Source organism: Neomonachus schauinslandi, chromosome 16, assembly GCF_002201575.2.
Source record: "Neomonachus schauinslandi chromosome 16, ASM220157v2, whole genome shotgun sequence".
In the NCBI taxonomy this organism is placed as follows: domain Eukaryota; kingdom Metazoa; phylum Chordata; class Mammalia; order Carnivora; family Phocidae; genus Neomonachus; species Neomonachus schauinslandi.
Window position 1 is genome coordinate 24,665,771 of NC_058418.1, and position 27,223 is coordinate 24,692,993.

At 40.3% G+C, this 27,223-nt stretch overlaps 2 protein-coding genes across 3 annotated transcripts in view; one reads left to right on the forward strand and one right to left on the reverse strand.

The window, feature by feature from the left end:
• ABCC11 (ATP binding cassette subfamily C member 11) overlaps nt 1–15,195 on the reverse strand; it is a 64,673-nt gene extending 49,478 nt beyond the window's left edge. Inside the window, exons 1-5 of the mRNA XM_021705834.1 lie at nt 14,992–15,195; nt 8,131–8,176; nt 4,907–5,049; nt 3,401–3,537; nt 618–776 (exon numbers count right to left, since the gene is read on the reverse strand). Of these exons, the coding sequence (XP_021561509.1) occupies nt 618–776; nt 3,401–3,537; nt 4,907–5,005 (395 nt within the window). The 5' untranslated portion in view covers nt 5,006–5,049; nt 8,131–8,176; nt 14,992–15,195. The remainder of the gene's footprint in view (nt 1–617; nt 777–3,400; nt 3,538–4,906; nt 5,050–8,130; nt 8,177–14,991) is intronic.
• Nucleotides 12,397–27,223, forward strand: part of LONP2 (lon peptidase 2, peroxisomal) — a 100,711-nt gene continuing 85,884 nt past the window's right edge. The window contains exons 1-4 of one of the 2 annotated variants that reach the window (XM_021705833.2): nt 12,397–12,746; nt 20,199–20,433; nt 24,441–24,572; nt 25,770–25,892. In XM_021705833.2, coding sequence (XP_021561508.1) covers nt 12,514–12,746; nt 20,199–20,433; nt 24,441–24,572; nt 25,770–25,892 — 723 coding nt within the window. In that variant the 5' untranslated portion in view covers nt 12,397–12,513. The remainder of the gene's footprint in view (nt 12,747–20,198; nt 20,434–24,440; nt 24,573–25,769; nt 25,893–27,223) is intronic. The other variant, XM_044922084.1, reaches the window with a different exon arrangement.

The window sequence follows — 27,223 nt, forward strand, 5'->3', positions numbered from 1 at the left end:
ACTCCCTTGACCAAGGAATTCTCCTTTCAGGGAAGTTCTTATGGGACAACCATTTACTGGAACATATTTGGAAAATGCCATTCTCTACCTGGCGTCTCTCATGAAGTAGGTGGAGGTAGGAACATGAGCACAAAACATTTGAAATCACTTATTCATTCCCCACTCCCCACTTAATCCTCATATTACCTTGTGAAGTAGGTGGTACAGGAAACTCAATCACACAACTAGTTAGTGATGACTTAAGGATTCAGAGACTAGTCCCTTAACCCCAAATTTAATGATGAGTGACACAGATAACTGCCTGATCCAGAAGAAAAAGCAAAATGAACAAGAAGCAATAATTTCTAACTTTCTCGGGGTCCTGGATCCTTAGGGAAATCTGATAAAAGATATGAATCCTTGCTCCAGACAAAAGTCTCTAGCCCATATGTATAAAATTTGTATGCCATTTCAGGGGGTTCATGAACTACAGTGAGGCCTCTTGATACCAAGGAAGAGCTGATATTCTTTGGTTGTCTAAAGATGGGCCCTACCTGCTACTCTCTAGAATCTCTGGTCACCAATCCTGCAGGACATGATCTCTAACCAATCCAGTGGCTTGCCCAATATGACTTTACCTTTTAGCATTTTTGTCTGAGGCATCATGTACTGACAGCTGGGGGATGGCGTTCTCATCCAAGTTTTTCTGTAAACCTAGGGTCATGAGTGGGGTCAGCCATGACAACGTGAGGTATGAGAACAGGCCAGCATCATCCAGGGGTTGTGGGGCAGGAAACCTAGCAGAGAAGTCACAGGTCATATAGTTGCCCTTATTTTTTTTTTAAGATTTTATTTATTTATTTGAGAAAGAGAGCAAACACGTAAGAGAGAGAGAGCATGTGAGATAGAGAGCACGAGCAGGGGGAGGGGCAGAGGGAGAGGGAGAGGGAGAATCAGACTCCCTGCTGAGTGTGGAGCCTGACCTGAGGCTCCGGGCTTGATCCCAGAATCCTGGGATCATGACCTGAGCCGAAGGCAGACATTCGACCCACTGAGCCACCCAGGTGCCCCTGTAGTTGCCCTTATGATATAGGCTCTAAAGACAGAAAATTAAGCCAAGAGCAAGATTTTGCAGGGATAAATTATATATTATGTAAAAACCACAGTGTGGTCATCTGGATATACAAAACAGTATGTTTTTTTTTTTCCCATTACTCTATTATGTGTGATAATTAAAAAACAGAAACAACAAAAACACCCATCAATAGGGGAATGACTTAAAAAGAAAGAAAAGAAGTAGGATATGTGGAAAGCAATGCAGAAGTGTCCAAAAATAGACTCGATCTGTATGTAGAATATGGAAAGAGCTCTAAGCATAGTAAGCAAGAAAAAAAAGGCTACTTGCAGGTCAAGAAATTCAGTATATTTTGACATATAAAAAAAGGAAGAAATGAGAGAAGGCAAACAAAACTATATATAAAGTCAACCACTATTAAGAATTTGATATAAATGTGTACATATAAAAACATAAATGCACATATACATATAATACATAAATATATAAATGTATATATGCATTTATAAATACATAAATGTGTGTATACATATTATAAATACATAAATGTGTATATACATATGTAAATGTGTATATATAATTATTAATAGTGGTTGACTTTGACAAAGGGATTAGAATTGGTAAAAGTACAGGAAAAGAGATTCTCACTGTTTCACATTTTCTATATTTTGCTTATGTAATTTTCATAAAGACAATAAAAATGGAATAAAAAGTAATAAGAATGATAAGGTCATATCCTTGGAAATGATTCACAAATACAGAAATAATAATTGGATGAGGGTGTTGGCATTGTGAGTAATTTCTACTCTTTTTTTCAAAGTTGCCTTTAATAAGCTGTGTGTTTCGATCTGAAGAAAATCCCATTAAAAAGAAGACTTGGGGAGAAAGATGAGAAGACAAAAATGCCAAACACATGGGATGTTTTTGTTTCGTTCTGGACTACGGGCTCTTCTCCACTGGGTGGCCCTTCCCCTCCTCACTGTCCATCGCCCCCCCCTCCCCAAGCTGTACCTTCTGGACAAGGCTGGAGAGAGAAGGGACTGAAGAGAGGATGGGGATCTGTACCAGGTACCACCAGATATGTGGGGCCATGTGTGATTGCAGGGAAAGGGCAAGAGTCTGTGAGCTGGTGCCGCCACTCCAAAGGCCTGAGAGGAGCAGTGTGTTTCTCTAGATGAGGCGACCCAGGCCCACTAAGTACCCAGGTTCTTTGTTCTCAGTGGAGATGACAGCAATCCTGTGGGAACAATGTAGCTAGTAGTGAGGGGACCTCAAGTTTTTTAAAAATAGGAAAACAACGGCAGTTCTTTGATAGATAAAATCTTAGCAAACATGAAAAAAAAATTTAAAAAAAAATCTTAGCAAACATGAGAGAGAGAAGAGAGGATTGTACATACAAAATGGAGTCCTGGTGACAAAATGCTGAAGAATCAGCCTAGAGGAATGTTAAGGTCCTGTCCATACATGATGAATAAATGAGTTATGTGCAGGCCCCCGAGAGCAAGACTGTATGAGTCCCAAAGACATTGGAGGATGGTTGTTTTCAACTATGCTTTACTGGACAAGGATACATTGAATTTCTTTAACTCCTAAGTTTAAGGGTAACACCATAGGGCATTTGGGCCCTTTCAACAATCCTCATTTCTCTTAGAATGAAGACCAACATACTGAATGTGCCCTGTGGAGACTTGCATCCCTCTGCAGTCTCATCTCATGCCACATCCCTTATCACACATGACTCCAGTGACACTGGCCTCCTCAGTTCCTGGACATGTCATGTTGCGTTCTTTCCACCTCAAGATGGGGTCTTGGCACATGCTGGTCCCTCTGCCCAGATCATTCTTCCTTTACTCTGGCCTAGTAGATTCTTGTTTATCTTCCAGGGCACAGCTTAAGTACCAAGAACCTACCAAGCTGTCGCTGTTCCATTGTCCCTCAGCACCCCCACACTTCTTCATAATACCTTCAAGGAGCTTATAACCATGTTTAGGTTAGGAGTCTACTTGCTTATTCTCTTTCCCCCCCAATGTGTGGTCCATGATGGGCAAGGATCATGTCTGTCTTGCTTACTGCTGTTCCCCTGAGGTCTAGCACAGTGCCTGGCACATGTAGGTGCTCAATGAATCCTTGTTGGATGGATGAATGAATGAATGACCGAACGAGTGAGTGAATGAGCTGACTCTGCCTCCCTGATGTGCCTCAGGCTGCTCTGGAGGTATCTGGCTCTGGTAGGTGACATGACTGTGTGGAGACATGTGGAGACATCTTTGGGAAGGGTGTAGGTGTTAGGGTCTGAGGAACATTGTCCTGAAGGCTACTGCCCCTCGCCTCCCCCTCAGAACTCACTTTGGCTTGGGATGGAAGGGAATCATCGTTCTCCAGGCAGCATCATATTTCCCCCAAGGGAGGACTGTCGCCATCCCTGGTGCCTCAGGCTTCCTCACCTGCTGGCTCCAGGGGCCGTCTCCTAGAGTGTAAGTATTCTTGGGAAAGAAAAACCGAAAGAAGTCAGCTTCCCGACCGATCTCATAAATACTATTCTGGAGTGTTAGACCAGCCACCCAAGGACAATGGACCTTCCTACATCCAGCTTCCTAAAGAAAGGCTGCTAGAGTCAGACAGAGAAAGACAAACACTGTATGATCTCACTTGTATGTGGAACCTAAACACAACAATAATGAAGCGCTCAGAGAACGGATTGGGGGTTGGCAGAGGTGGGGGTGGGGTTTGGGCAAAATGGGCAAAGGGGGTCAAAAGTTACAAACTTCCAGTTAAAAAATAGATGTCGTGGGAACTGAACATCATCATCATCATCATCGTCATCATCATCATAAAATGAAATTTAAAAAATAAAATAAATATCATGGGGCTGTAATGTACAGCATGGTGACTACAGTTAAAACGCTGCATTGTAGGTTTGAAAGCTGTTAAGAGTAGATCTTAAAATTTCCCATCACAAGAAAAAAGATTATAATTATATGAGGTGGTGGCTGTTATGTTGTAATAACTCTTTCACACTATATACAAATATTGAATCATTATGTCGTACACCTGAAACTAATATGTTTTATGTCAATTATACCTCAATTAAAAAATAAATAAAAGAAAGGTTGCTGGGTAGAGAATAAGCAGTGGGCCAAGACTCAGGACAACTGGGTCCCAGCTTTGGTTCTGCCTACATTCACGGGGTGACTCTGGGCAGGCCAACCCACTTCCCCAGGTTTTAATCTGTGATACGCACTTTACACAAGAATAAAGGGAGCTATAGTCACCCACAGAATGTGAGACCAAGTCACCCTCTGAGGGTAAACTTACTAAAAAGAAATCAAGAAGTAAGAATGTAACCCCCCAAAGTTACATGTGACCCTTTGATAAAGTGGGAAACAACTAAAATTTTTTAAAAATATTATCTTTAGGACTTCGTATAGAATAAATAATACTATCTTAAAAGCATAGTAAGGGATTGACGAGAAAAGATTCAGGAGAGTGATTACTTCAGGTAGGGAAATTGGGGAGTGAAGTGGAGGGGGGCATCTAATAGCTGGGTGTGATTGTCAAGGTTCAAGCTGGTGAGTTGATGATGGATTTATAGTTATAAGTAAATACATAGATAAATAGGTAATAGATGATAGATAGATAGATAGATAGATAGATAGATAGATAGATAGATAGACCAGGAAGGTATGTCATGACCAAGGATTATGATTCATCTAATTGCAGAAGCTTGAGATCTATTAAAAGAAGTCAAGGTTGAATAATATGGGACAAAATTTTCTAATCTAATTTGTGAACATTGAGAATACCCTGTCAATTCAGTTTCCTGGTATTTTAATGCAAAGTAGACCTACTTACGTAGCTAAGCCCTGAAACCATGTCATTGCTCATGTCCGTGCCGAGATTCCCAAGGCCACCAGAAGATCTGGGGACCCAGCATATACTCCTCCTGGTCATTTTCAGCTGTCTTGCCAATCCTTCGTTTCCCTGAATCAGAGAATCTGAAAAGGCAGCAGGTAAGAGCAGCTTAGATTCAACCCTAAGCAGTCAGGAGAGGGGGACATCCCCCTGCAGGGAGCGGGCCAGGGTCACGCAGGAGACTGGGCCACTGTCCCAGTTGCTGCTCTTCCCTCTGCCTGGGATGGGCTTGCCTCCCTCTTTTTAAACATCTACTCGGGCCTCAGCTCAAGATCACTTGGGGAAAACTTTTCTAACCACCCAATCTCAACCCCATAACCTTGGGCCAGGCCTACTCATAAAACCATGCTACTTCTCTTATCCCAGTTTGTAATTATATATTTGTGTAAATCATTATTTGTTTAGAGTTCATTTCCTGCTCTAAATAGAGAGCCTCACAAGGACAGGGACATGTCTGTTTTGCTCACTATTGAATCCGTGGAGCCTGGGACAGTGCTAGGAAGATAACAGGTAGTCAATAAATAAACAATAAATGGATGGATAAATACATAAAAGAAATGCAATTTTACTATTAACTCTGATTCTTAGCTTTCACAGACTCAGAGAGTAGAGCTGGACACAATTTAAGAAACTTAAATAACTCAAGGTATTTTTAAAATATATTAAAATGCTTTTTATTTTTGCCTTTCTGAATATGTGATTCACGCCCAGAATATCCATGTGCCTGGGTTAGGAGAGGGGACAGTAATTAGGAATATTTCTGAAAGAATGGAAAAAGAGTATATAACAGGGCCAGCATCATGGGGTATGACCAGTGCCTCCCAGAGCCTTGTATTCAGAAAGGTCCAGGCTTGGTTAAGGCCCTGCTGTCACCATTTTGAAATGCTTAATAATTTTGAACAAGGAGCCCACATTTTCATTTTGCACCGGGCCCCGCAAATTATGTAATCGGTTCTGGTATTCAAATGTAGCTCTTGATGTTCAAATATTGGATTGTGCTTCAAGTAAATAGACTTGCAGACTAACCAGTCTTGGGAGAAGAACCCGTTTCCTCCCAGCCCACTTCCTTTCAGCAAATCACATGGTTGCGACTGGTGGACTCCGTTTCTGGAATTCTGCTATAGAGCATGCCAGACAGATTCCCCAGCCAGGGCATCAGGCCACAAGGCTTACTTGCCATGCGATGGTAGAAGTGAAAGCAGAATAAGTCAATCCGAGAAAGACAAATACCATTATGATTTCACTCATATGTGGAATTTAAGAAACAAAACAGATCGACAAAACAAAACAGGGAAGGAAAAATAAAATAAGAAGAAAACAGAGGAGGCAAACCATAAGAGACTCTTAACTCTAGGAAACAGAGGGTTGCTGGAGGGGTGGTGGGAGGGGGGAATGGGGTAACTGGGTGATGGGCATTAAGGAGGAAACCTGATGTAATGGGCACTGGGTGTTGCATACATCTGATGAATCACTGAATTCTACCTCTGAAACTAATTATACGGTATATATTAATTAAATTGAATTTAAATAAAAATTAAAAAAAGAAGTGAATCTGTCAGGGATGGTGGAGAAGAAGAAAGAGAGAGAATGTCACACACTCTTTGTTTAAGACTCTGGGAAGAAACGAGGTTTCTGGCTGCTGGGACTCAGTCTAGGACACAGACACATTAAAGTAAAATTGGCATAACTCAACAGAAGTCCTTGGCGCCAGGACCACAGTGTACTGCAGTACAGTTTATTCACTACACAAAGGTTTCCAGTGGAGGGAATGGCAGGGGCAGAGGCGGAAGCCAACAAATTCTAGATTGCAAGTCATGGACTTGGCAAGCGGCTGCATCACTGGTGTGCTGAGAGATGTTTGTATCTGTAACTAACCTAGTGTTGCAATTGGTGGTTGAGTGTAGATCCAACATGAATGCTGCTTGACATTTGGCTTTACCTTAATAACTAAGAGGAAAATGAAACATCAAAGATGTCTGTGGTTGGATCTTCACTCATCTGTCAGTGACCTGAATAGTCTGTCAATACTGAAACAGTACTTCCTCATTTTTCTTGTGCTCTTCACAACGTAATGGTTTTAGGCACCACACACTTGTAGATTTAATCTGCATTATTAACATTTCCTGCATTTATTTCTTCAGCCTAGATAATCAACAAAATAATAAAACAGCCCTGCTTTATAAGCTTTTTAAATTTTTTTTTGTGTGTGGTGTAAATATTCCCACCGCGGCTGATTTCAAGCTACCCACGTGACCACTGAATATGAAGGTGGGAAGAGAGACATAGTGATACACCATTCTACAGTATTTCCACCCTACAGATGCAATAGAAATAAATAATTTCAAAATGTAAATAATAGTAAAATGCAGTAAAATAACTAGGAAGTGGTACATTTTGAGTATTACCTTTGTCTTTGATATCATATATTTAATTGCAAGTTTATATAATTTAATTTCAATAATGTTTGTGTTTAACAACTGGGCTCTCAGAATTCCTCAAATGTGACAGTTTGTTCTCCTCAGCCAGTATGAACAGGCTCCAGCAGACCACTGCTGATCCATCTGGAAAACATGGTGCCTTTTTTCTAAATCCTTCTCCCACCAGAGGCAGCTTTTTCTAATTCCCTCCTAAGTTAGTGCTGGCTGTACCTGGGGGTTAGCTTTCCTGGCTCCCTTGGTGCAGAGGGGAACAAGAAGTAGCTGAAAGTCTAGGTGAGGGCTTTTCTGAGGGGGCCTAGTGGGCTAACCACACTGCAAATAAATGAGAGTCACGGAAAGGTCTTGGGAGTGGAGTATGGGGCTCACAGAGGCCTGGCATCCCTGGGAACACCGCCAGGCCACAAGCAAGCCAAAATGCATCAGTACAGACCCTCCAAAGACAGCAGGGCAGGCAGTGACCAGGTGGACAAAAGACATTGCTTGGAAAAGCCAAGGAGCAGAGGACACTGTGCCTGGGACCCTGACTCGTCCTCTGCCAGGCAATAGCTCTGAGACTGATCCTTTGCTGAGAGTAACTTAAAGGAACTATTTAAATGACTGGATTAAACAAGAGCTTACAATGGTAAACATGAACACGTATTTTCTCTTCATTAACCAGCAGTTTAGGGGCTCATGAGGAAGACTATGTTCTTAGAGACGAAATAAGGATATTGGATGTTCTCTCACCTTTCAACTCTGGTCTGATTTGCCAACCTGGTTTATTTTTACACCCCTGCGGAGAGATACAAAGAGGGTTTCAAAGGTGTGACCCATTTTTATACGCCATTTGTCCAAGAAACTAATAACAGGGAAAAGTAAAACAAATGAAGATGAAGAAAATGTAAGCATGTATGATGGATATATGTTTGCAGAACACGAATTGCTCATTTAAACAAAATTGCAGCTCAGTCACACATTAGTGCGGGCCACCTTCCAATCGATGAGGCCCACCTTTGCTTCTTTGACTGGCCAAGGGAATTCCTTTAGAACTTCCTTTGGCAGTCCTTGAGAGGTTCCCTGGCCTCCCAGCTTCCTCTTGGGAAGAACCAGAGTGCAAGTTTATTCATTCTGATTAGTGGCGAGACCATCACTGCGGTGAGGGTGGAGACCAGGATGTGTCGGGAATAAAACAGAGAGGAAACAGACGTTCCCAGCCCTGTGCTCTTCCCCATCCCTGGGGGGAAAAAATCATGATTATAAACTTGGTTTAGACATGGGCCATTTGCATATGACCAAACAGTCTGGAAACAGGAGGGGGGCCGCTCCTGTGTGGCATGGGCTGGGCCGTCTGGAGTAGCTAACTTACTTCCTCATTGTTCTTACCCCTTTATCCAGCAGGATGTAGTGTCTAAGTCTAGAAGGTATGCCAGAGGGTAAGGACAGTATCCAGGGCAAGGTGCAGAGACACCGGCAAGCCAGCCTCCCAAGAGGTTTAGATGATTAGACCTTATTCCTGTACCTCTCCCTTCCAGTCCATTTACACCCTGTGCTCGTCAACTTTCCCTGCTCTGAGGTTCATTTCCTTCTGCTAGTTCCAACAGCTTCTGGAGGCCATCACTGGTATCTTCCTGACTGCTGAATCCCCACATCCCAATGCCTGGCCTTCTCCTCTGTTCCAGAAACTGGGAAACTCCTCCCCACCCTGATCTTTGTGCTAGTCCTAATCTCCGCCAAGAACATTCTCCTTCCAGCTCCTCGTGGAGCTGGTCCATTCTCATCATTCAAGTCTCAGCTCAAACACCACCTCCTGGGAGTAACCTTCCCAGACCTCCCCGGTGAACATTGTACTCCTCTTTCTATCATAGTTTCCTGCTTTATTTGCTTCACTTACCATTTTCTCAAATTGCCATTTCTTTCTTTCTTGGCTTATTTATTTTCTGCCCACCTCCCTAGAATATCAGCTCTTTGAAACCAGGGACCTTGTTTGTCTTGTTCGTTGATGTATCTGTGAAACTAGAATAGTTCTCAGCACACAGTAGATGCTTAATAAATATGTGAAGGATAAATAAATGATGTAGATGCAGAGCCTGTCAAAGAAGGAGCCAGGAAATCCACATGGTCACTGAAGACCTCACATTTAGATTTTTGATGCTTTCCCAGGTTGGCTGCCACATCCCATTACAGACATACAGTCACAGGATTAAAAGAAGTTGTTTATCAAGCAAGCAATTTAAGCATGGATCCATTCCCACAGCACAGCTTCCTTAGTGCAGTGTGAATTTGTATTTAAAAAAATAAATCCAGGGCGCCTGGGTGGCTCAGTCGGTTAAGCGACTGCCTTCGGCTCAGGTCATGATCCTGGAGGCCCAGGATCGAGTCCTCCCGCATCGGGCTCCCTGCTCAGCAGGGAGTCTGCTTCTCCCTCTGACCCTCCCCCCTCTCATGTGCTCTCTCTCTCTCTCATTCTCTCTCTCAAATAAATAAATAAAATCTTTAAAAAAAAATAAATCCAGCAATTATTATGTGAATAGAATACCAATTTTGTTTGTTGTTATTGTTGTTATGGGGGCAGGAGTGTAAGTGTGTAGATCAAAAGCATTAAACATGAGTGTTTAAAAAATATATCACGACGTTTATAAGATGGTTTTTTAATTTCTTTGTTAAATACAAGGAGCCTCAAAAACTGGGCCTCCTCCATCTTGCCCTTAGAGAGGCCTTGATGAAAAGGTAAGCTCTTGTGGACCTGGGCCAATCTTTTTTTATCTCTACATCTCCCCGGAGTCTACCACAGGGTAGGGTACATAATGCACATCCAGAGAAATGGTCCAGAGCTTGCTTACTGTATCCAGGATCTTCAGCTCAACTTCTCTCTAGGCCTGGTGGCTCAAGCCCCAGTGTAGGAGATATCCTTGACAACTGTTTTCCTTCATTCGTCATGTCCAATCCATCAGCATATTCTGTTGAAGCTACAGTCAAACGTATAGCTTCCAGTCTAAGTCCTCATTATCTCTTGCCTGGACAAATGTCACCACCTCATAACTAGCTTCCCAGCCTCTGACCTTAAATCATTACATTGCATTCTCCACACAGCAGCCAAAATGGTCTCTTGAAAACATAAACCAGAAAAGATATTCTGCACCTTGAAACTGCCAATGGCTTGCATCAGGCTTAGAGTAAAACCCTGACTTCTTACTAGACTCCTTACCCCATCTTTTTACCTCGTACACAGCCGTCTGTTACCTGATCCTGCCACTTCTCTTATCTCAGCCAAACCACCAGGCCCCACTAGCACTAAATTCCAGGAGCAGTTTTCTCAAATATCCAAAATTCATTCCGGCCACAAAATCTTTGCAGTTGTTGTTTCTTTGGCCTGGAACAGCACCCCCTGGGCACCCCTGCCCTGAGCTTTGCATTGCTACCTCTTCATGCACAGGGCCCTGTTCAAATGTCATCTGTCTAGTGAGTCCTTCTCTGACCATCTAAAGGACTTACCACCACCCAAAATTACTCTCCTTGTTCATTGTTTGTTTCCCTCACTAGAAGTTCAGCTCCATGAAAGCAGTAACCTTGCCTGTCTTGTTCACTGACATATCCCCAGCACCTAAAATAATATCCAGTACATAGTAGGTATTCCAAATATATTGCTTAGTGAATGAAAGAAAGTTGGGATAATGTTAGAGAAAGAGCTTTAGGCAGGAGCATCCAAGTTCCTGCATTTCTGTCTCCACCACGGCCTTATATAACTGCTTGTATACCTACCTTCTCCTGTCCCTTATCTGCAGCACACACAGAAACACACAGTTCCACCTCCCCTGTATCAGACTCAGCCATCTACAAGGCTGTCCCTCTGGCCAAGAGATACACAAGGGTAGGAGCTTGTCTTATGTTATACTCTTTACCCCTCCACAATTAGCCCGGGACCTTGTACTTAGCAGTCCCTCAGTGAATGCCTGTTGATTTAAATGGACTTTCAATTCCCTCTTGGATTCTGAGAGCATTGCTGGACTTCATAGGAAGAATTTTCCATCTTCAACCTATAGCCAAACCCAAGTCAAATCCCAACGTGAAGAAGCTCCTAATGGCCAAATCTAAAACAATTTAAGTGACGAGATACATGATATTATTGGGTTATAACCCATAAAAAAAAAATCTGTGAACCCTTAATAACATAAAAAAATTGAATAAGTAAATAAATGAGGGAAATGTGCAGCTTTTTCTTACAGAATTCCAATTAATAAATGTAATATTAACTCCCTACAATATATGTATTACTTATAAAAAGAAATATTTTAACTCACAATAGGGAAGCCTGGCAGATACCTCCTTTACCAAGTAATCAAGGTCAAAATCACCATTAATAATACATTTCAACCATCATGTATCAGGAAGAAGGCCACATCTCTTCTGTATAGTCTTTCTGCCAAAAATGTATAATGTTGTTTCCAAGCAAATTGAGGGACATTCTACAAAATAATGGACCAATGCTCTTTAAAAGTTCACAGATTTAAACATATATATGTATATATATATATATATATATATACACATATACACACACATGTATTGAGGAGACGTCACAACTAAATATAAAGTGGGATCCTGGGTCAGAAAAAAAGGACATTAGTGAGAAAACTGGCAAAATTTGTGCAAGGTTTATAGGTTAGATAACAGTGATGTTAATTTCTGGTTTTTATAATTGAACTGTGGGAATATTTTTTTGCAAAATTTTTGTAAATCTAAAATCAATTCGAATGAAAAGTTAAAAACATTTCAAGTGGATATAATTTAAACATGATCCTCTCTCCAGGGGACGGTCCTGAGGCTGAGCCTAAGGAGAAAATGGAAGAGCCCGCCTCGCCGAGGACGAAGGTCGCACGGGGCTGGAGTGCGCCTGTCCTCGTACACTTACGGCACGCGCGCACTCTACCGGGCGGCTCCGGGAGGTGGGCAGCGCGAAGCTGCGGGGTTTGAGCCCGGGGGCGGGCCGTAGCGCGGAGCCGGAAGTGGCGGCGGGCCGGCGCGCCGGCGCGCGGCGCGTGCGGCTGGGACCTTTGGTCGGGGTTGTCGAGGTCGCGCAGAGCTGTGGGCTCTGCCCTCTTTGACAGCCCCTCAGTGCGAACAGCTGTCGCCATGTCGTCGGTGAGCCCCATCCAGATCCCCGGACGCCTCCCGCTGCTGCTCACCAACGAGGGCGTGCTACTGCCCGGCTCCACCATGCGCACCAGCGTAGACTCGGCTCGCAACCTGCAGCTGGTGCGGAGCCGCCTGCTTAAGGGCACGTCGCTGCAGAGCACCATCCTGGGGGTGATCCCCAATACGCCCGACCCCGCCAGCGACGCGCAGGACCTGCCGCCGCTGCACAGGTAGGCCGGGCGGCCCCCGTGGCGGCGGCGGCGGGCGGCGCTGCCTCCTCTCCGGACCCCGGCCCAGGCCGGGCGCGGTCTCGGGGCGCCGAGGCTCCTCGCGGACGGCCTTCGCGGCTCGGGTCTGCCTCTTCAGCTACCTCCCATGTGAAATGGGGGTGACGGATGTCTGTCTTGTTACTGTTAAAGGGCATAACTCATGAAGTAATGAAAATTCTGCAGTTAGCTGCCGCTGTTAATTTAAGTTCTCCTCCCCGCCCCCCAGGTCTTCCGATCTTAGCCCAGTGCTCTTAACTTTCCAGGCCCCTCCTCTTTCTTATCCTTTATTCCCTTCCTCCCGGTCTTTTTTGCCCTCTTAAGTGAGACACTTGGTACTCCACACGTTTTCTTTTTCCTGTGCTATCCTAATCCGCACTACCCTTTTCATTATTTTTTGGGGTGCCTATCTTCCAAATTCTCTGCCTGCCCCTTCTCTTTTACCCTCCCTTCCTATTCACATATTCCCTTGTCTCCCTTTCTGGAACTTTCTCATCTCCTATCTGCTTTCTTTCATATCTTAACATTTCTTTTCTTACGCCCCAAGCTTACCACTAGATTGCCCTACACCATGGCCCAAGTTGTATGTCTTTGGGTGAGACACCCTGTGCCTATTGGAACCTAACAGTATCCATTTCTTAGGTGCGTTACGAATTAAGTGAAATAATCTTTGTGCCATGCTTGATAGATAGTAGTCCAGTACTGTAGCCACTAGCCACATGTGCCTGGTCCAAACTGAGATACTAGAGTGACCAACAGCCCCGGTTCCCTGAGGATTGAAGTAGTTTTAGCAGTAGAGGTCCTGTTTCCCAGGAAACACCGTTAGTCCCAGATAAATCAGTGCAATTAGTCACCCCAGACATGCTGTAACTATACAGCACACGCTAGAGTTTGAAAATTTAGTATGTAAAATGTTTTGCTGATTAATAATTTTTACATAGATTAAGTGTTGGAATGGTATTATTTTGGCTGTTCAGGGTTAAATAAAATACTAGTATTTCACCTGTTTCTTTTTACTTTTTAATGTGGCTACTAAAATTACATATGTGGTTCACATTATATTTCTATTGGACAATGCTGGGATATAGTATATGCTCAACAAATGCTATCGTTATCTTCAGACTCACCTCCCTAGCCCCTGCCTCCTATCCTGAACTCGTCCTGAGATGCTTTTAGTTTAGAGCCATTGTTTACCTGCAGTTACCCTTTTTTACAGTTAGGGATTCCTGACTGAATGATTTTGAGAGGGTTAGGAATGCCTTATTCTTACCCAAAATCTCGTGACTATATACATTTCTAAAAGGAGAGTCTATAACTGTCTTCAAATTCAGAAAGGAAACTGGTATCTTTCCCCTCCCTTCCTAAAACAAAGCAAAACAAAAAACCCATAATACTCTCTTATTAGTCCACATTGTAAAAACCTCGCATTTCTCAGGCATGGAAAGCATTTTGGCTTCCATCTGATCTGCTTTGGTTATTGCTTGCATGGAATTGGATACTTTTCAAGTTTCAGTAAACCCTGATAAATTGTGTTGAATTCTGGTTCCCCGACATAATGACCCCACTCCTTAAGCCTCTGCTTATGGCACAATTTTTTGCTTTCTGTGCCCAGGCATTTGATCACTGGTTGAGGCAAGAGTGTTCATGGTTAGATTTTTTTGTTTGTTTTAGTTCTGTGTATGTGTGTGGTGATTACCCATGGGTACACTGTGAATTTCAAAAGTAGATTTAGGCATATTTTAGTCATTTTGTTGGTATATCCTGGCAAGATTTTGGATGTTTTTTAATTTCTTTCATGTAAATCCCTCCAAAACATCAATAATTAAATTCTCCTGCTTGGAAGTAATCGTTAATATTCAGATGATGTGTAATCTGATCCTTGATGTTCATATCACTGCCTTTGTTTTAAATTAATAGCAATGTTAAAATTTAATCATGTAAGTTAGAAAACATACATTGACAATTTTTCATAGAATTCTAGCAAGGACCCACCAGACCATCTGGTTATTCTAGAAATATTGTTTGCTACTAGAAAAATCTGTGTAGAAAGATTGTACTGCATTCCTTAGTACTAGCTTCAAATGTCTTTTTTCTCTAATATGACATTTAAACACTCTTAAAAATTTAAAAAGCTTTGATAATGCAAATATTGAGTTACCCATAACATTACTCTATTTCGATACATAAATCTGCCCTTCCTCCCAGTTACCTGCTTTTCCAAATGGTGGTGGTACCCAAAGGGAAGGCCAGGGGCTCTACTCCTGTCTTTTGTTTCCTTTAGACCATCCAGGTGACAATGCCTCAGTCTTGAAGGAGCAGCAGAAGTAATTTGTTCCCCTGTATTCCTTGTCACAAAAAGTAACAAAGCCAGATGTTGAGTTCCCTGAACAGCACGCTCCCTTCTGCATGTTAGTTAGTGTGCAGGCATGTTACCTGACACGGGAGCCTTTTTAAAGGAGCTTTGGATTATCCCTGCAGCATAGAACTTGGCTCTTATGCCACCTCAGGGCACCCTGCTTACCTAGACTTGAGTGACTCATTGTTTTTTTTAGTGAAGATGGATAATAATTTAGTACTATGTAAACACTGTCCTTTCATGCATTTCAGGATGGTCATCCAGTCTTCTTCCAGCCTTACGTTCTTCAGGATACATGGCTTCATTTCCGCATAGTGTGGATTTCTCTGGCTTCTTCCTTCAAGATCCCAAATTAGTTTCATTGGCATTTGTCTGACAAGAAATGAACGCTTTATAGATAGCAGATGCCCAGTTTCATAATTTGGGTCAACTCTTTGTCGGCATTACTCCTATTTTTTTTTTAATTTTATTTATTATGTTAGTCATCATACATTACATCATTAGTTTTTTTTTTTAAGATTTTTATTTATTTATTTGATAGAGACACAGCAAGAGAGGGAACACAAGCAGGGGGAGTGGGAGAGGGAGAAGCAGGCTTCCCGTGGAGCAGGGAGCCCGACGTGGGGCTCAATCCCAGGACCCCGAGATCATGACCTGAGCCGAAGGCAGACGCTTAATGACTGAGCCACCCAGGCGCCCCCTACATCATTAGTTTTTGATGTAGTGTTCCATGATTCATTGTTTGCGTATAACACCCAGTGTTCATTCAATACATGCCCTCCTTAATACCCATCACTGGGCTAACCCATCCCCCCCACCCACCTCCCCTCTAAAACCCTCAGTTTGTTTCTGAGAGTCCATAGTCTCTCATGGTTCCTCTCTCCTTCCGATTTCCCCCCCTTCATTTTTCCCTTCCTACTATCTTCCCTTTTTTTTTTTTAAATATAATGTATTATTTGTTTCAAAGGTATAGGTCTGTGATTCATCAGTCTTACACAATTCACAGCGCTCACCGTAGCACATACCCTCCCCAGTGTCCATCACTGGGCCACCCCATCCCTCCCACTCCCCTCCACTCCAGCAACCCTTAGTTTGTTTCCTGAGATTAAGAGTCTCTTATAGTTTGTCTCCCTCTCTGGTTTTGTCTTGTTTCATTTTTTCCTCCCTTCTCCTATGATCCTCTGTCTTGTTTCTCAAATTCCTCATATCAGTGAGATCATATGATACTTGTCTTTCTCTGATTGACTTATTCAGCTTAGCATAATACCCTCTAGTTCCATCCATGTTGTTGCAAATGGCAAGATTTCTTTTTTTTTTGATGGCTGCATAATATTCCATTGTATATATATACCACATCTTTATCCATTCATCTGTTGATGGACATCTTGGCTCTTTCCATATTACTCCTATTTTTATCCGTGAGCCTTCTTAGGCATTCAGGAAATATTACTAGTAGTGCTAACATTTTAAAATTTAATCTTTTATGTTAGCAAGTATGTAATGGATAGCTCTACTTAGATTTTCCTAAATCTGCATTTACTCTTTTTAAGGAAAGTGTCTACAAGTGGCAATTCTTAAATTCAGAAATGAAGTTTTAATTTAAAAAAAAAAAATTTTTTTAAGTAATCTCTGTGCCTGTCGTGGGGCTTGAACTCACCGCCCCAAGATCAAGAGTCGCATGCTCTATTGACTAAGCCAGCCAGGCACCCCCAGAAATGAAGTTTTAATAAAGGAGTGAAAAGCAAAAATCCTCTAGCAACAGAAGCCTTGTCTGTTATAGACCTTGGAGCAATAGGCTCCTTGTTTCTAAGTTATTATTAATCACGATGATGAGTTTTGCCAAAAATCAACAAATAATTCAAAAAGATAAGTCGGGTGACACAAGAGAACACTAAAAAGATGTTTCAGTTGTTCTTTTCCAAAGATGTGTAACTTGATTCCAGAGTTTTGGTAGAAATGCTTCTCTTTGTTAAGTGTAATTGAGATGTGAACAGTAGATATTAAGTAATAGCTGTGCTTTCTAGTATCTCAGCTATTTAGAAACTATGTGAATAAGTATATTTCTTATGGGCACAAATTGATATTGTCTCTTGCGGTGGTTAAAGTAAAATTTGTCATAAAACCTAATTCAGGTCCCCTATTGCCTGCCTATGCAATAGCTTTGTAATCATGGATAACTAGCCTGTTTACCCTTTTTGAATCTCAGTTACTAATTTATAATAAGGAAATGGTGCTACCTTCCTCAAAGGAGTAAAAGGTAGTATACGATGAGGTAATACTTACGAAAGCCTTTTGTAGGCTATGGAGCAATAAACCTATATGTTAGAGGTATTATTATTCCCCAGATGGGTACTTTTAAATATAAATTTCAGGAGCGCCTGGGTGGCTCAGTCGTTAAGCGTCTGCCTTCGGCTCAGGTCATGATCCCAGGGTCCTGGGATGGAGCCCCGCATCGCATCGGGTTCCTTGCTCAGCGGGAAGCCTGCTTCTCCCTCCCCCACTCCTGCTTGTGTTCCCTCTCTTGCTGTGTCTCTCTCTATCAAATAAACAAAATCTTTAAAAAAAAAATAAATTTCACAAATGGAGGTTGGGGGGAGGAGTGGGAAGGCCCCAGATTCTTTCAATATGTGCAGAACTAGTGTCATTACAGAAAAAGACTTGGAAGATTGAGGATTCCAAGAAAGATGGAGAGCTTTAAAGTAAAAAAAAAAAAAAAAGCAAGTGGTTGGCATAGGCCAGTTTGGATATTTACCCAATATCCTCATCTTCCAAAACTGCCTTTTGTAGTAGTGCTGCTTTTAGATTTTCCCACGCCTACAATTGATAGTTCTCAAATATTTTTGGAACTCATATTATCTAAGTCCGTTTCCAAAGTACATAAGTCATACCCATTATAATCAGACTTTGGATTAAAACAATATTTTACAACTCTGAAAATAGATCCCAGTTAGGAGTTTCAAAAATTCTTTGAACTGTAAAATACACAGTATTTAAGGTGTAGATTTATAGAGCTGCTACCCAAAGGGAAAGAACACCTCTCATTTACTGTATACATTTGGGTCTGTTGCAAAATCAGAATGTTGACCATAATGGTATATTTTGTTTACTTACTATCTATATTTATATGTATAACCTAGAGCCCAATATACAATAGAACTTGGCTAAAATAACATTAAACATGGTCCTTTTTCACAGAGCTTTTTACCCGAAATGTCTTTCACCAGATACTCTTTCTAGCCATCTATCATTTCACAAATCATGTTTTTCTTTAAAAAGGTTACATTCAAGTCAACTATAAGTGATTTAAAGTAAGACCCAATTAACAAATGTAAAACCTTTATATATTTCTCATTAGGAGGAGAGGCGTAATATAAATCCAACTTAATCTCTTGTCAATTTGGAACATCTTCGTTTCACAGTTAACACAGTATTTTACTTGCTTTGTAAGAAAACTCATTTTTAGTCTCACCTTTAATGAATGACGTAGCTCAAATAATAAAATTTATCTCCTAATCTGGAGGTTTGGACTTGCCTCATCTCTCTCTGTTTCCCCTTGGTTCGTTTGCAAACCCCTTAGGCCAGGGATCCCATTTGTCATCTGTTGATGTTGCTTGTAGACAGATCTGCATTGTGCAAGCATTGATGGGCATCATCTGAGGGTAATTGTAGTCTTGGTCTCTAATCAGTTCAGCTATTGCTAACTTTCTCAGGCAATCCGAGTTGGTTTACAGGAAATGGGAGATAATAGCCTACTACCATTAATGACTGAAGAAAAGCAGCCACAACACAAATACCTTAAAATAATAGAGAATTGTAAAATCATTTCAGTTTTTAAAGTGTATCATGTTTTTTCTCCCCACCAAATTATCTTCCTGATTCTTTGGTTTTAGTTATTGTTTAAATCAGTTTTTATCTCCTGTACATGTGATATGACTGAAAAGGTGGTAAGGAAAGATGGACATAGCTCAAAATTAACTGAATGGCAGAGGAAAGCCAAAGATTCCGCATAATCTGTGGAATGAATATAAGGAAATAGTCGAGCCTTGACTGCATATAGAAGTAAGCAAATTCCCTGACATATTCAAATTTTATATTCATGTGTGATTCAGTATGTTTGAGATGGGCAAGTGTGATTTTCCAGGAGTACCATTTCCCCAGGGTGTTGAGAGTTCTAGTTGCCTTAATTCCAGTTTCTTCTCTGAAATGACAGCCCTTCCTGTGGCTGAAGGGAGAAGATACAATTTTAGTTTGAGATCTAGATGTGTTTTCTGAATGTGGCTCTTGCTATTTTGTATAATTTTGGCTTAGTTTGGATGAGACTTCCTTTCTGTGAATTAAGTTTATATGTAACTTAGTCAGAATTGTATGTTCTGATAAGGAGCTAAGACTGAAATAAAACAACTTTTTTAGTTAGTATTAGGTGGGGCGTTTACCACTTAGGACAGAACTAAGTTTATACCTTCAGTCATGACAGTGTGTAGCCTCTGATATTTAGTCCCCCGCATTTAGAAATTTCGTATTCACGACATAGATACTAACTCTCAGATATGATGACAGTTTGTGAGAAGTGGCAGTTCATATGATGACAGTTTGTGGCAGATATGTGGAAGTTTTGGGGATTGATTGTGTGAAAAACCTGGCTTGATGTTGGTAGCAAACCTGGTCATTGGGACAGAGATTTCTTAGGTTGGTTTAACATTAATGCTGTTTATATTTCCATCTGTTTAAAATGCTAATATTTGTTCTAGCATAATATTGCCTCATTCCTAGCAAAATGAATTTAAGCTATGTAATTGTCAAGTACTTCTACGTATTTATTTTTAGGTATTTCTACCTAATCTTAAAGGAGATAATAATTAGAATGAGATGGCCTGCTTTGCCCCCTTGCTGGTGGTGGTGACTTCACAGACCATTGCTAGATGCTAAATTAGAGAAATCATTTCCACTTTAGATGTTATTTGTTTTTAAAGAATTCCTCAGAAAAGGCAACACCTTTTGAGGCAAGTTTCTGTTCTACCACACTGAACATTTCTAACACTGATGTTTTGTGTGTTTTTCAGGATTGGGACGGCTGCCCTGGCGGTTCAGGTTGTAGGCAGTAACTGGCCCAAGCCTCACTATACTTTGCTGATTACAGGCCTGTGCCGTTTCCAGATTGTACAGGTGTTAAAAGAGAAGCCATATCCCGTTGCTGAAGTGGAACAGTTGGACCGGCTTGAGGAATTTCCCAACACCTGTAAAACTAGGGAGGAGCTAGGAGAACTATCAGAACAGTTTTACAAATATGCAGTACAAGTGAGTTGCTTTTATTTTTTTCCTTAAAACCTCATTTTCTTCAGTTCCTTTGCTGCCCTAAGATATGATGAATCTGTTGAGTGGTGAAGTTTTAAGGCGGCATATGTTTAAATGACTTAGTAATATATTGATTTCACATTGCTTTTGTTTAAGATTGTACCTAAGTCATTCTAGGAAAAATGAGCCAGCTCTTTCTAAAATTTTTCCAAAGAGTCTTTCTAGAGCTTTCCTTATAACTTCCAGTGTCTCCAAACCAGACAGTTATTAAACCTAAATAATGCTGGGCGCCTGGGTGGCTCAGTTGGTTAAGCGACTGCCTTCGGCTCAGGTCATGATCCTGGAGTCCCTGGATCGAGTCCCGCATCGGGCTCCCTGCTCGGCAGGGAGTCTGCTTCTCCCTCTGACCCTCCTCCCTCTCATGCTCTCTGTCTCTCATTCTCTCTCTCTCAAATAAATAAATAAAATCTTTAAAAAAAAAATAAATAATGTTAAAAATTAAAATATTGCACAAAAGCTATATGGCACAAGAGTCATCTAGGTAGCAAATTACATAAGTTATGTTGTTTCAGAAATCAAGGTCACACTGAGACTGGCAGTAACTTTGAAAGGTTAGGTCTATGGTAGACTGATTTCAAAGATGATTAAAGCCTTGATTAAAGCCTAGAATGCTGGGAGGGAAGCACATGTGAGGCATGCATTAAATATTGGACTTTTTAATTCTAGGTTTGAGTTTTTTTAACTTGAGATTGACTATAAAGCTCCTCCCTTCACCCCGTTTTGTTTGAAACCTTATTGAAATACATTGTAAAATGTAGTCTCCTACTTTCTGTTGATGCAGTCCAGTGACTGTAACTAGGTCTGTGAGGATCAGGCAGTGTCTGAAGGTCTCGATCATTGCAAAGCGTAAGGCAAGTGTTCACAGCCTGTGGTATCTGTACCTGCTGTGGCATTCGAAGCAACACACTCCCAGTGTGGTAAACAATAGGAAAATAGAAAACTTAGAGCTCTAACTTCTGTGGGGACTAAAAGGAAGAACCTACTCTGAACAGAGACACTTCATTTTGAGAACTGGAAGAAGAAGAAGGAGATGGAGAATCCGAATTTTCTCTTTTTCCTGGGTAATACTACTCCCTGGGTCTTAGTTCTTCTATTGGACAGAGCTTCATAGAGATTGCACTTGGCTTTTTAACTTCTCCCCACTTTGAATCAAAAGAGAAATTTTAAACATGTGAAGAATTGTTATGACATGAAAGGAATCTTTAGAGTGAAACATCTGCATAATTTCACTGCTATCATGCATTTAGTTTAACTTTTGCCTTGTCTTCTGATCTCGGTCCAGTTAAGTCTTAGTTTTATTTTCCTGTTCATGTCTACTTTTCATATTAAGTATTTTTATAAATTTCATTGAATTGAGATATCATAATTTTATCTTTCTTCTTTTTAGATATTGAGGTTGTTTCCAGTTAATACTTTTCTATCATTTCCTTCTGTATTTCCTTACATAGCCCTCATCAGTCGACTTCTTCAGTAGCTTCCTGACTAATCTCTTTCTGGTTTCTTTTATCTCTGACTCATCCTGTTCACGGAGCCTTTCTAAGGAAGTTTTGGGCCTGCTTCTCCCCTGAGAAAAAGACTTTAATGGTGATAGGATAAAGTTAAACTTTCTTAGAATAACATTAAGGCCCTTCCCAACTCTATTTAATCCATTTATACCCATCATTTTAGTCACGTTGTCCGTCAGAGAGCTTCACATCTTGTTGTTTCATGTCCCTGTGATTTTGTCCCTCCTGTTCTTTCTGCTGGGAGTGTTCTTCCTTCTCTCAGTTTTCAGACTGATGCTTTCCCAACTCCTGTTGGCTCTTTTTTTTTCATCATCAATATTTATTGAGCATTTACAGTGTATTAGGCACAGTAGAACATACAGAAAACGTTGTCCCTGCTCTTGAGGAGTTTACATTCTAAAAGAAAAAAAAATACACCTTTTATTTATTTTTTAAAATTTTTTGTTGTTATGTTAATCACCATACATTACATCATTAGTTTTAGATGAAGTGTTCCATGATTCATTGTTTGTGCATAACACCCAGTGCTCCATGCAGAATGTGCCCTCCTCAATACCCACCACCAGGCTAACCCATCCTCCCACCCCCCTCCCCTCTAGAACCCTGTTTGTTTTTCAGAGTCCATCGTCTCTCATGGTTCGTCAATACATCTCTTTTAAAATGGTATTTTTGTTTGGTGTTTTTTGCCAGGTACTGAGGAAATAGTCTGGGGGTGAGCTTTGGGTATCACTTAGCCCCATCATTATTTAAAGAGGGGAAGAGGAAGGATTTTAAAGGCAGACAATGACAGACCATTCAGGATAGGTAGGGCTTACAAGGAGATAAACACAGTCTCATCAACTAAGGAGAGATTTGCTGCAGTAGATGGGATGAGGGAAATAGTGGGCTGCAAGCAAAGGAAGCAAGGTATCCTTAGACATTGAGTGGAGCCAGAAAGATCATGTGGCCTTTTTTCCAAGTACACTGCCGCCAAGTGGGAATGGTTGGTGACAAGACAGAAGGCTAAAAAAGGTAATCCTGTGCTCCTTTTCCTGTGCTTCCACAGTCCTTTATGCATCCCTTTTAATATGATGCTTATCCCATTGTATTGAAATTTACCTTATAGGTCTGTTTCCTCTACCAAACTTGAATTCATCCCTGCTTTAGCCATCCCCTGCTGAGCAGTATGTTTTGTCTGTCAAGTAGTTTGTGCTCAGTAAGTGCTTGGAGAACAAGTTTTAACTGTTTTTATTTTCTTAGGGTGAATTCTTAGGAGAAAGAGTCTCTAAATTTTATTATCTACTTCTCCCACCTGAATAGCTTCATCATGACTGCGCTTTCATTCCCTTGACTCTAGGCAGACAATGGATAGGTTCCTAAATTACAGTGCCTTCAGAGAGGCTTGATTAGTACTGGCATCAGAAATCTTTTTAGAGTGACTAAATGAGGCACATCATTTGTGAATTAGTCAGTATGGGCTAAGCTTTGCTGTTTTAAGTACTCCCAGAATCTCAGCATACATTTCTCATTCATGCTTTATACCTAAAACTAGAGAGTGTGCTGATCTACCTGTTAGAGTCACTTAGGGACAAGAAGATTAGAGATTCATCTCAAAACATGTATTCATTATTGCTGAGACTGAAAAAGGAAATGTGGCAAATCTCAACGGTTTTTAATGCTTCTGCCCAGAAGGAACTGTCGCTTCCCCTCATGTTTCATGGATCAAGGCAAGAATCATAGCCCCATTTTGTGCCCAGAAGAGGAGAACTTTTGTCAACAACCCCAATGATTATCATAGTTACTGAAAGCTTGCTTTGAACTTAATGTGTCTTAACTCCAAGATATATCCTGGTTGTTTTTATAAAAATCATTCACAGTCAGTGCTCAGATTCTCGTTAATCCAAATGTTTTACTAAAAAACAGTATTTCAGCTACTCATTGGTTAGCATAGTAGCATCGACTCTATTAAATTTTCAGAATTTGGTAATTACACTGTGATTATGTAAGAGAATACCTTTGTTCTTAAGAACAAGGGTCATGATATCTGCCACTTACTCTAAAATGTTCAGCAGCAACTGTGTGGGTGTGTGTGCGCACACATACTTAGAAAAACCACATGTGGCAGAATGTTAATAATTGGTGAATTTAGGGGAAGGATAGGAGTTTATTGTACTATTGCAACTTTTCCATAAATTTTAATTTTTTTCAAAATAAAATCATGAATTTACAGAGCCTTTTAAACATTCATATTACCCACATTTGAGCCACTTTTGCCTTTCAATTCTGATTGATATTTTGAATGTATTTCTATTTTCTTCTGAGACGTGTAAAATGCCTGGACTATAGTAATCAGTGATCTTTCAGAAACAAAGACTCTGAGGCCCAAACATTAAACCTATATAGCAGTCTTTTTTGAATTCACAAATAGTGCCAGATTTCATTAAAAAGACTTCTTTATCCTTGCAGTTGGTTGAAATGTTAGATATGTCTGTCCCTGCAGTTGCTAAATTGAGACGCCTTTTAGATAGTCTTCCAAGAGAAGCTTTACCAGACATTCTGACTTCAATTATCCGAACAAGCAACAAAGAGAAGCTCCAGGTACAGTATTCCCTTCTTAAATACTGAGTTGTTTTGTCAGTTTTTATTCAAAATAATAAGTTTTGACCTTCAGTAAGAGATACTAGAGATGCATAAAAGTAGTTAAAATGCTCTTACGCTGAAATTGACTATTAGAAGTGATTGCTTTACATTTTTGTATGTTCAGGCAGCTCTTTTATTCACATTATCAGTACTAGTAGTTTGTCAATTTATGGAAAAAGTTAAAGTGGGGAATAATTTTAAAATAAGTATTTAACTTAAAAAATAAATATATTTTGTCTATTTTTTAAACATGTGGAGCTGTGACCTTTTCTTTGTGTATGGCCTGCTTTATTAGAATTCTTCATGATGTTTCTTACATAAAGCATACCTATGATGCATTATCTATGATTTTCAGTTTCTATTTCTGTAAAGTGAAATGAGTTGTAAAGACACTGAAAAATGCAGAATCTTAGATTTGCATGTTTTTTCCCAAACTGTAAGTTTTCTTGCATACTAATTTTTATAGTGTTTTTAAGCAGTCTGCTTTATTGAATCTTCCTAGAACATGTAAGTTAGTTTTCAGTGAAACCTTCATTTTATCAGTTTATTTAATACTTTTATTACAGTTATGTCTTAGCAACTGTGTAGCAAATCTAACAAATTATAATAGCAAGTGCACCTAACAGAAAGGTGTATAAACACCTTACTCTAAACACAAGAATGCAGCTCAACTGGTAGGCGCAGAAGAGTGCAGGAGTACCAGAGGGTAAGCTGGCTGTGGGCATCAGCAGGGATGTTTGAGAGAATGGAGAGCATTAGTTACTCTGATCACTAGTGGTGGTTGGTTAAAAGTGCTCCTACTCTTTCATGAACGTAAAAATTTAATATTTTGAACCTAGAATTTGTTTAGTCCTAATATGTAGACACATTCTGTGTTTTAAGAGAATAATTCACAGAAAGAGTTGACATTAAATGTGTGTTTTGTTCTTGCTGTTGGAACAATACACATGGCTTCATTTTTAAATGAGAAGTCAAGATGCTTTTTTTCTTTTTTAGTATTCTAGTGATTTAATATAGTTAATCTGGTTGTATTGGTCATAACATAGTTGTGAATATTGATGTCTTTTTTACTTAACAATTTAAGTCATGACCTGACTGCCTTGTTTTGGGAGCATGTTTCTGAGAGAGTCTACTAACTGACTCATGTTCCCTTAGATTTTAGATGCGGTGAGTCTAGAGGAACGGTTCAAGATGACCATACCGCTACTTGTCAGACAAATTGAAGGCCTGAAATTGCTTCAGAAAACCAGAAAACACAAGCAAGATGATGATAAGCGGGTAGATATTTCTTTCAGTCTACTTCTTTACGTTTCCAGTTGTTTTTATGTGATGTGAGATTCAGTTTTTTTGAAGTAAAAAAAAATTGGGGGAATGAAGAAAGGAACAAAACAAAAACTTCATTGTCTCTTACCACTCAAGTTACTGATAAAATTCTGAATTCAGTATGTTTTTCTAGTCCTTTTCCATTTCTGGGTCTTTCTTTTTTTAAAAACATGGTAATATTTTCTTACTTTTTGTTCTTGGTGATTTTTGGTTCATCATCAAAAGGGATAATATACTAAGCCATTTCTCTTTTGCCAGACACTGTGTGTTGTTTCCCATGTTTTCTATATTTTAAAAATTAACAACTGTGATGAGTGTCTTTGAAAATAATTTAAGGGGATGGTTGTATATCTCATGTTTCCTTTTTTTTTAAGTTTTTATTTAAATTCCATTTAGTTAACGTACAGTGTAATATTAGTTTCAGGTGTACAATATAGTGATTCAACACTTCCACACATCACCCAGTGCTCATCATAACAGGTGCACTCACTCCTTAATCCCCATCACCTATTTCATCCATCCCCCCCCACCTGGTAACCATCAGTTTGTTTTCTGTAGTTGAGTCTGTTTCTTGGTTTTCCTCTCTTTTTTTTTTTTCCCCATTGCTCAGTTATTTTGTTTCCTAAATCCCACATATGAGTGAAATCACATGGTATTCGTCTTTCTCTGGCTGACTTATTTTGCTTAGCATTATTCTCTCTAGCTCCATCCATGTCATTGCCAGTGGCAAGATTTCATCCTTTTTTTATAGCTGAGTAATATTCCTGTGTGTGTGTGTGTGTGTGTGTGTATACACACACCACAACTTCTTTATCCATTGATCAATCAATGGACACTTGGGCTGTTTCCATAATTCGGCTGTTGTTAAGTAATGCTGCTGTAAACATCAGAGTGCACGTATTCCTTTGAATTAATATTCTTGTATTCTTTGGGCAAATACCCAGTAGTAGTGCAATTGCTAGATCATAGGGTAGTTCTATTTTTAACTTTTTGCACGACCTCCATACTGTTTTCCACAGTGGCTGCGCCAGTTTGCATTCCCACCAATAGTGCATGAAGGTTCCTTTTTCTCCACATCCTCACCAATACTTGTTGTTTCTTGAGTTTTTTATTCTAACAGGTGTGAGGTGATATCTCATTATAGTTTTGATTTGCATTTCCCTGATGATCAGTGAAGTTGAGCACCTTTCTGTGTTTCTGTTGGCCATCTGTTATGTCTTCTGTGGAAAATGTCGACTCATGTCTTCTCATGTTTTTTGGATTGTTTTTTGGGTGTTGAGTTTTCT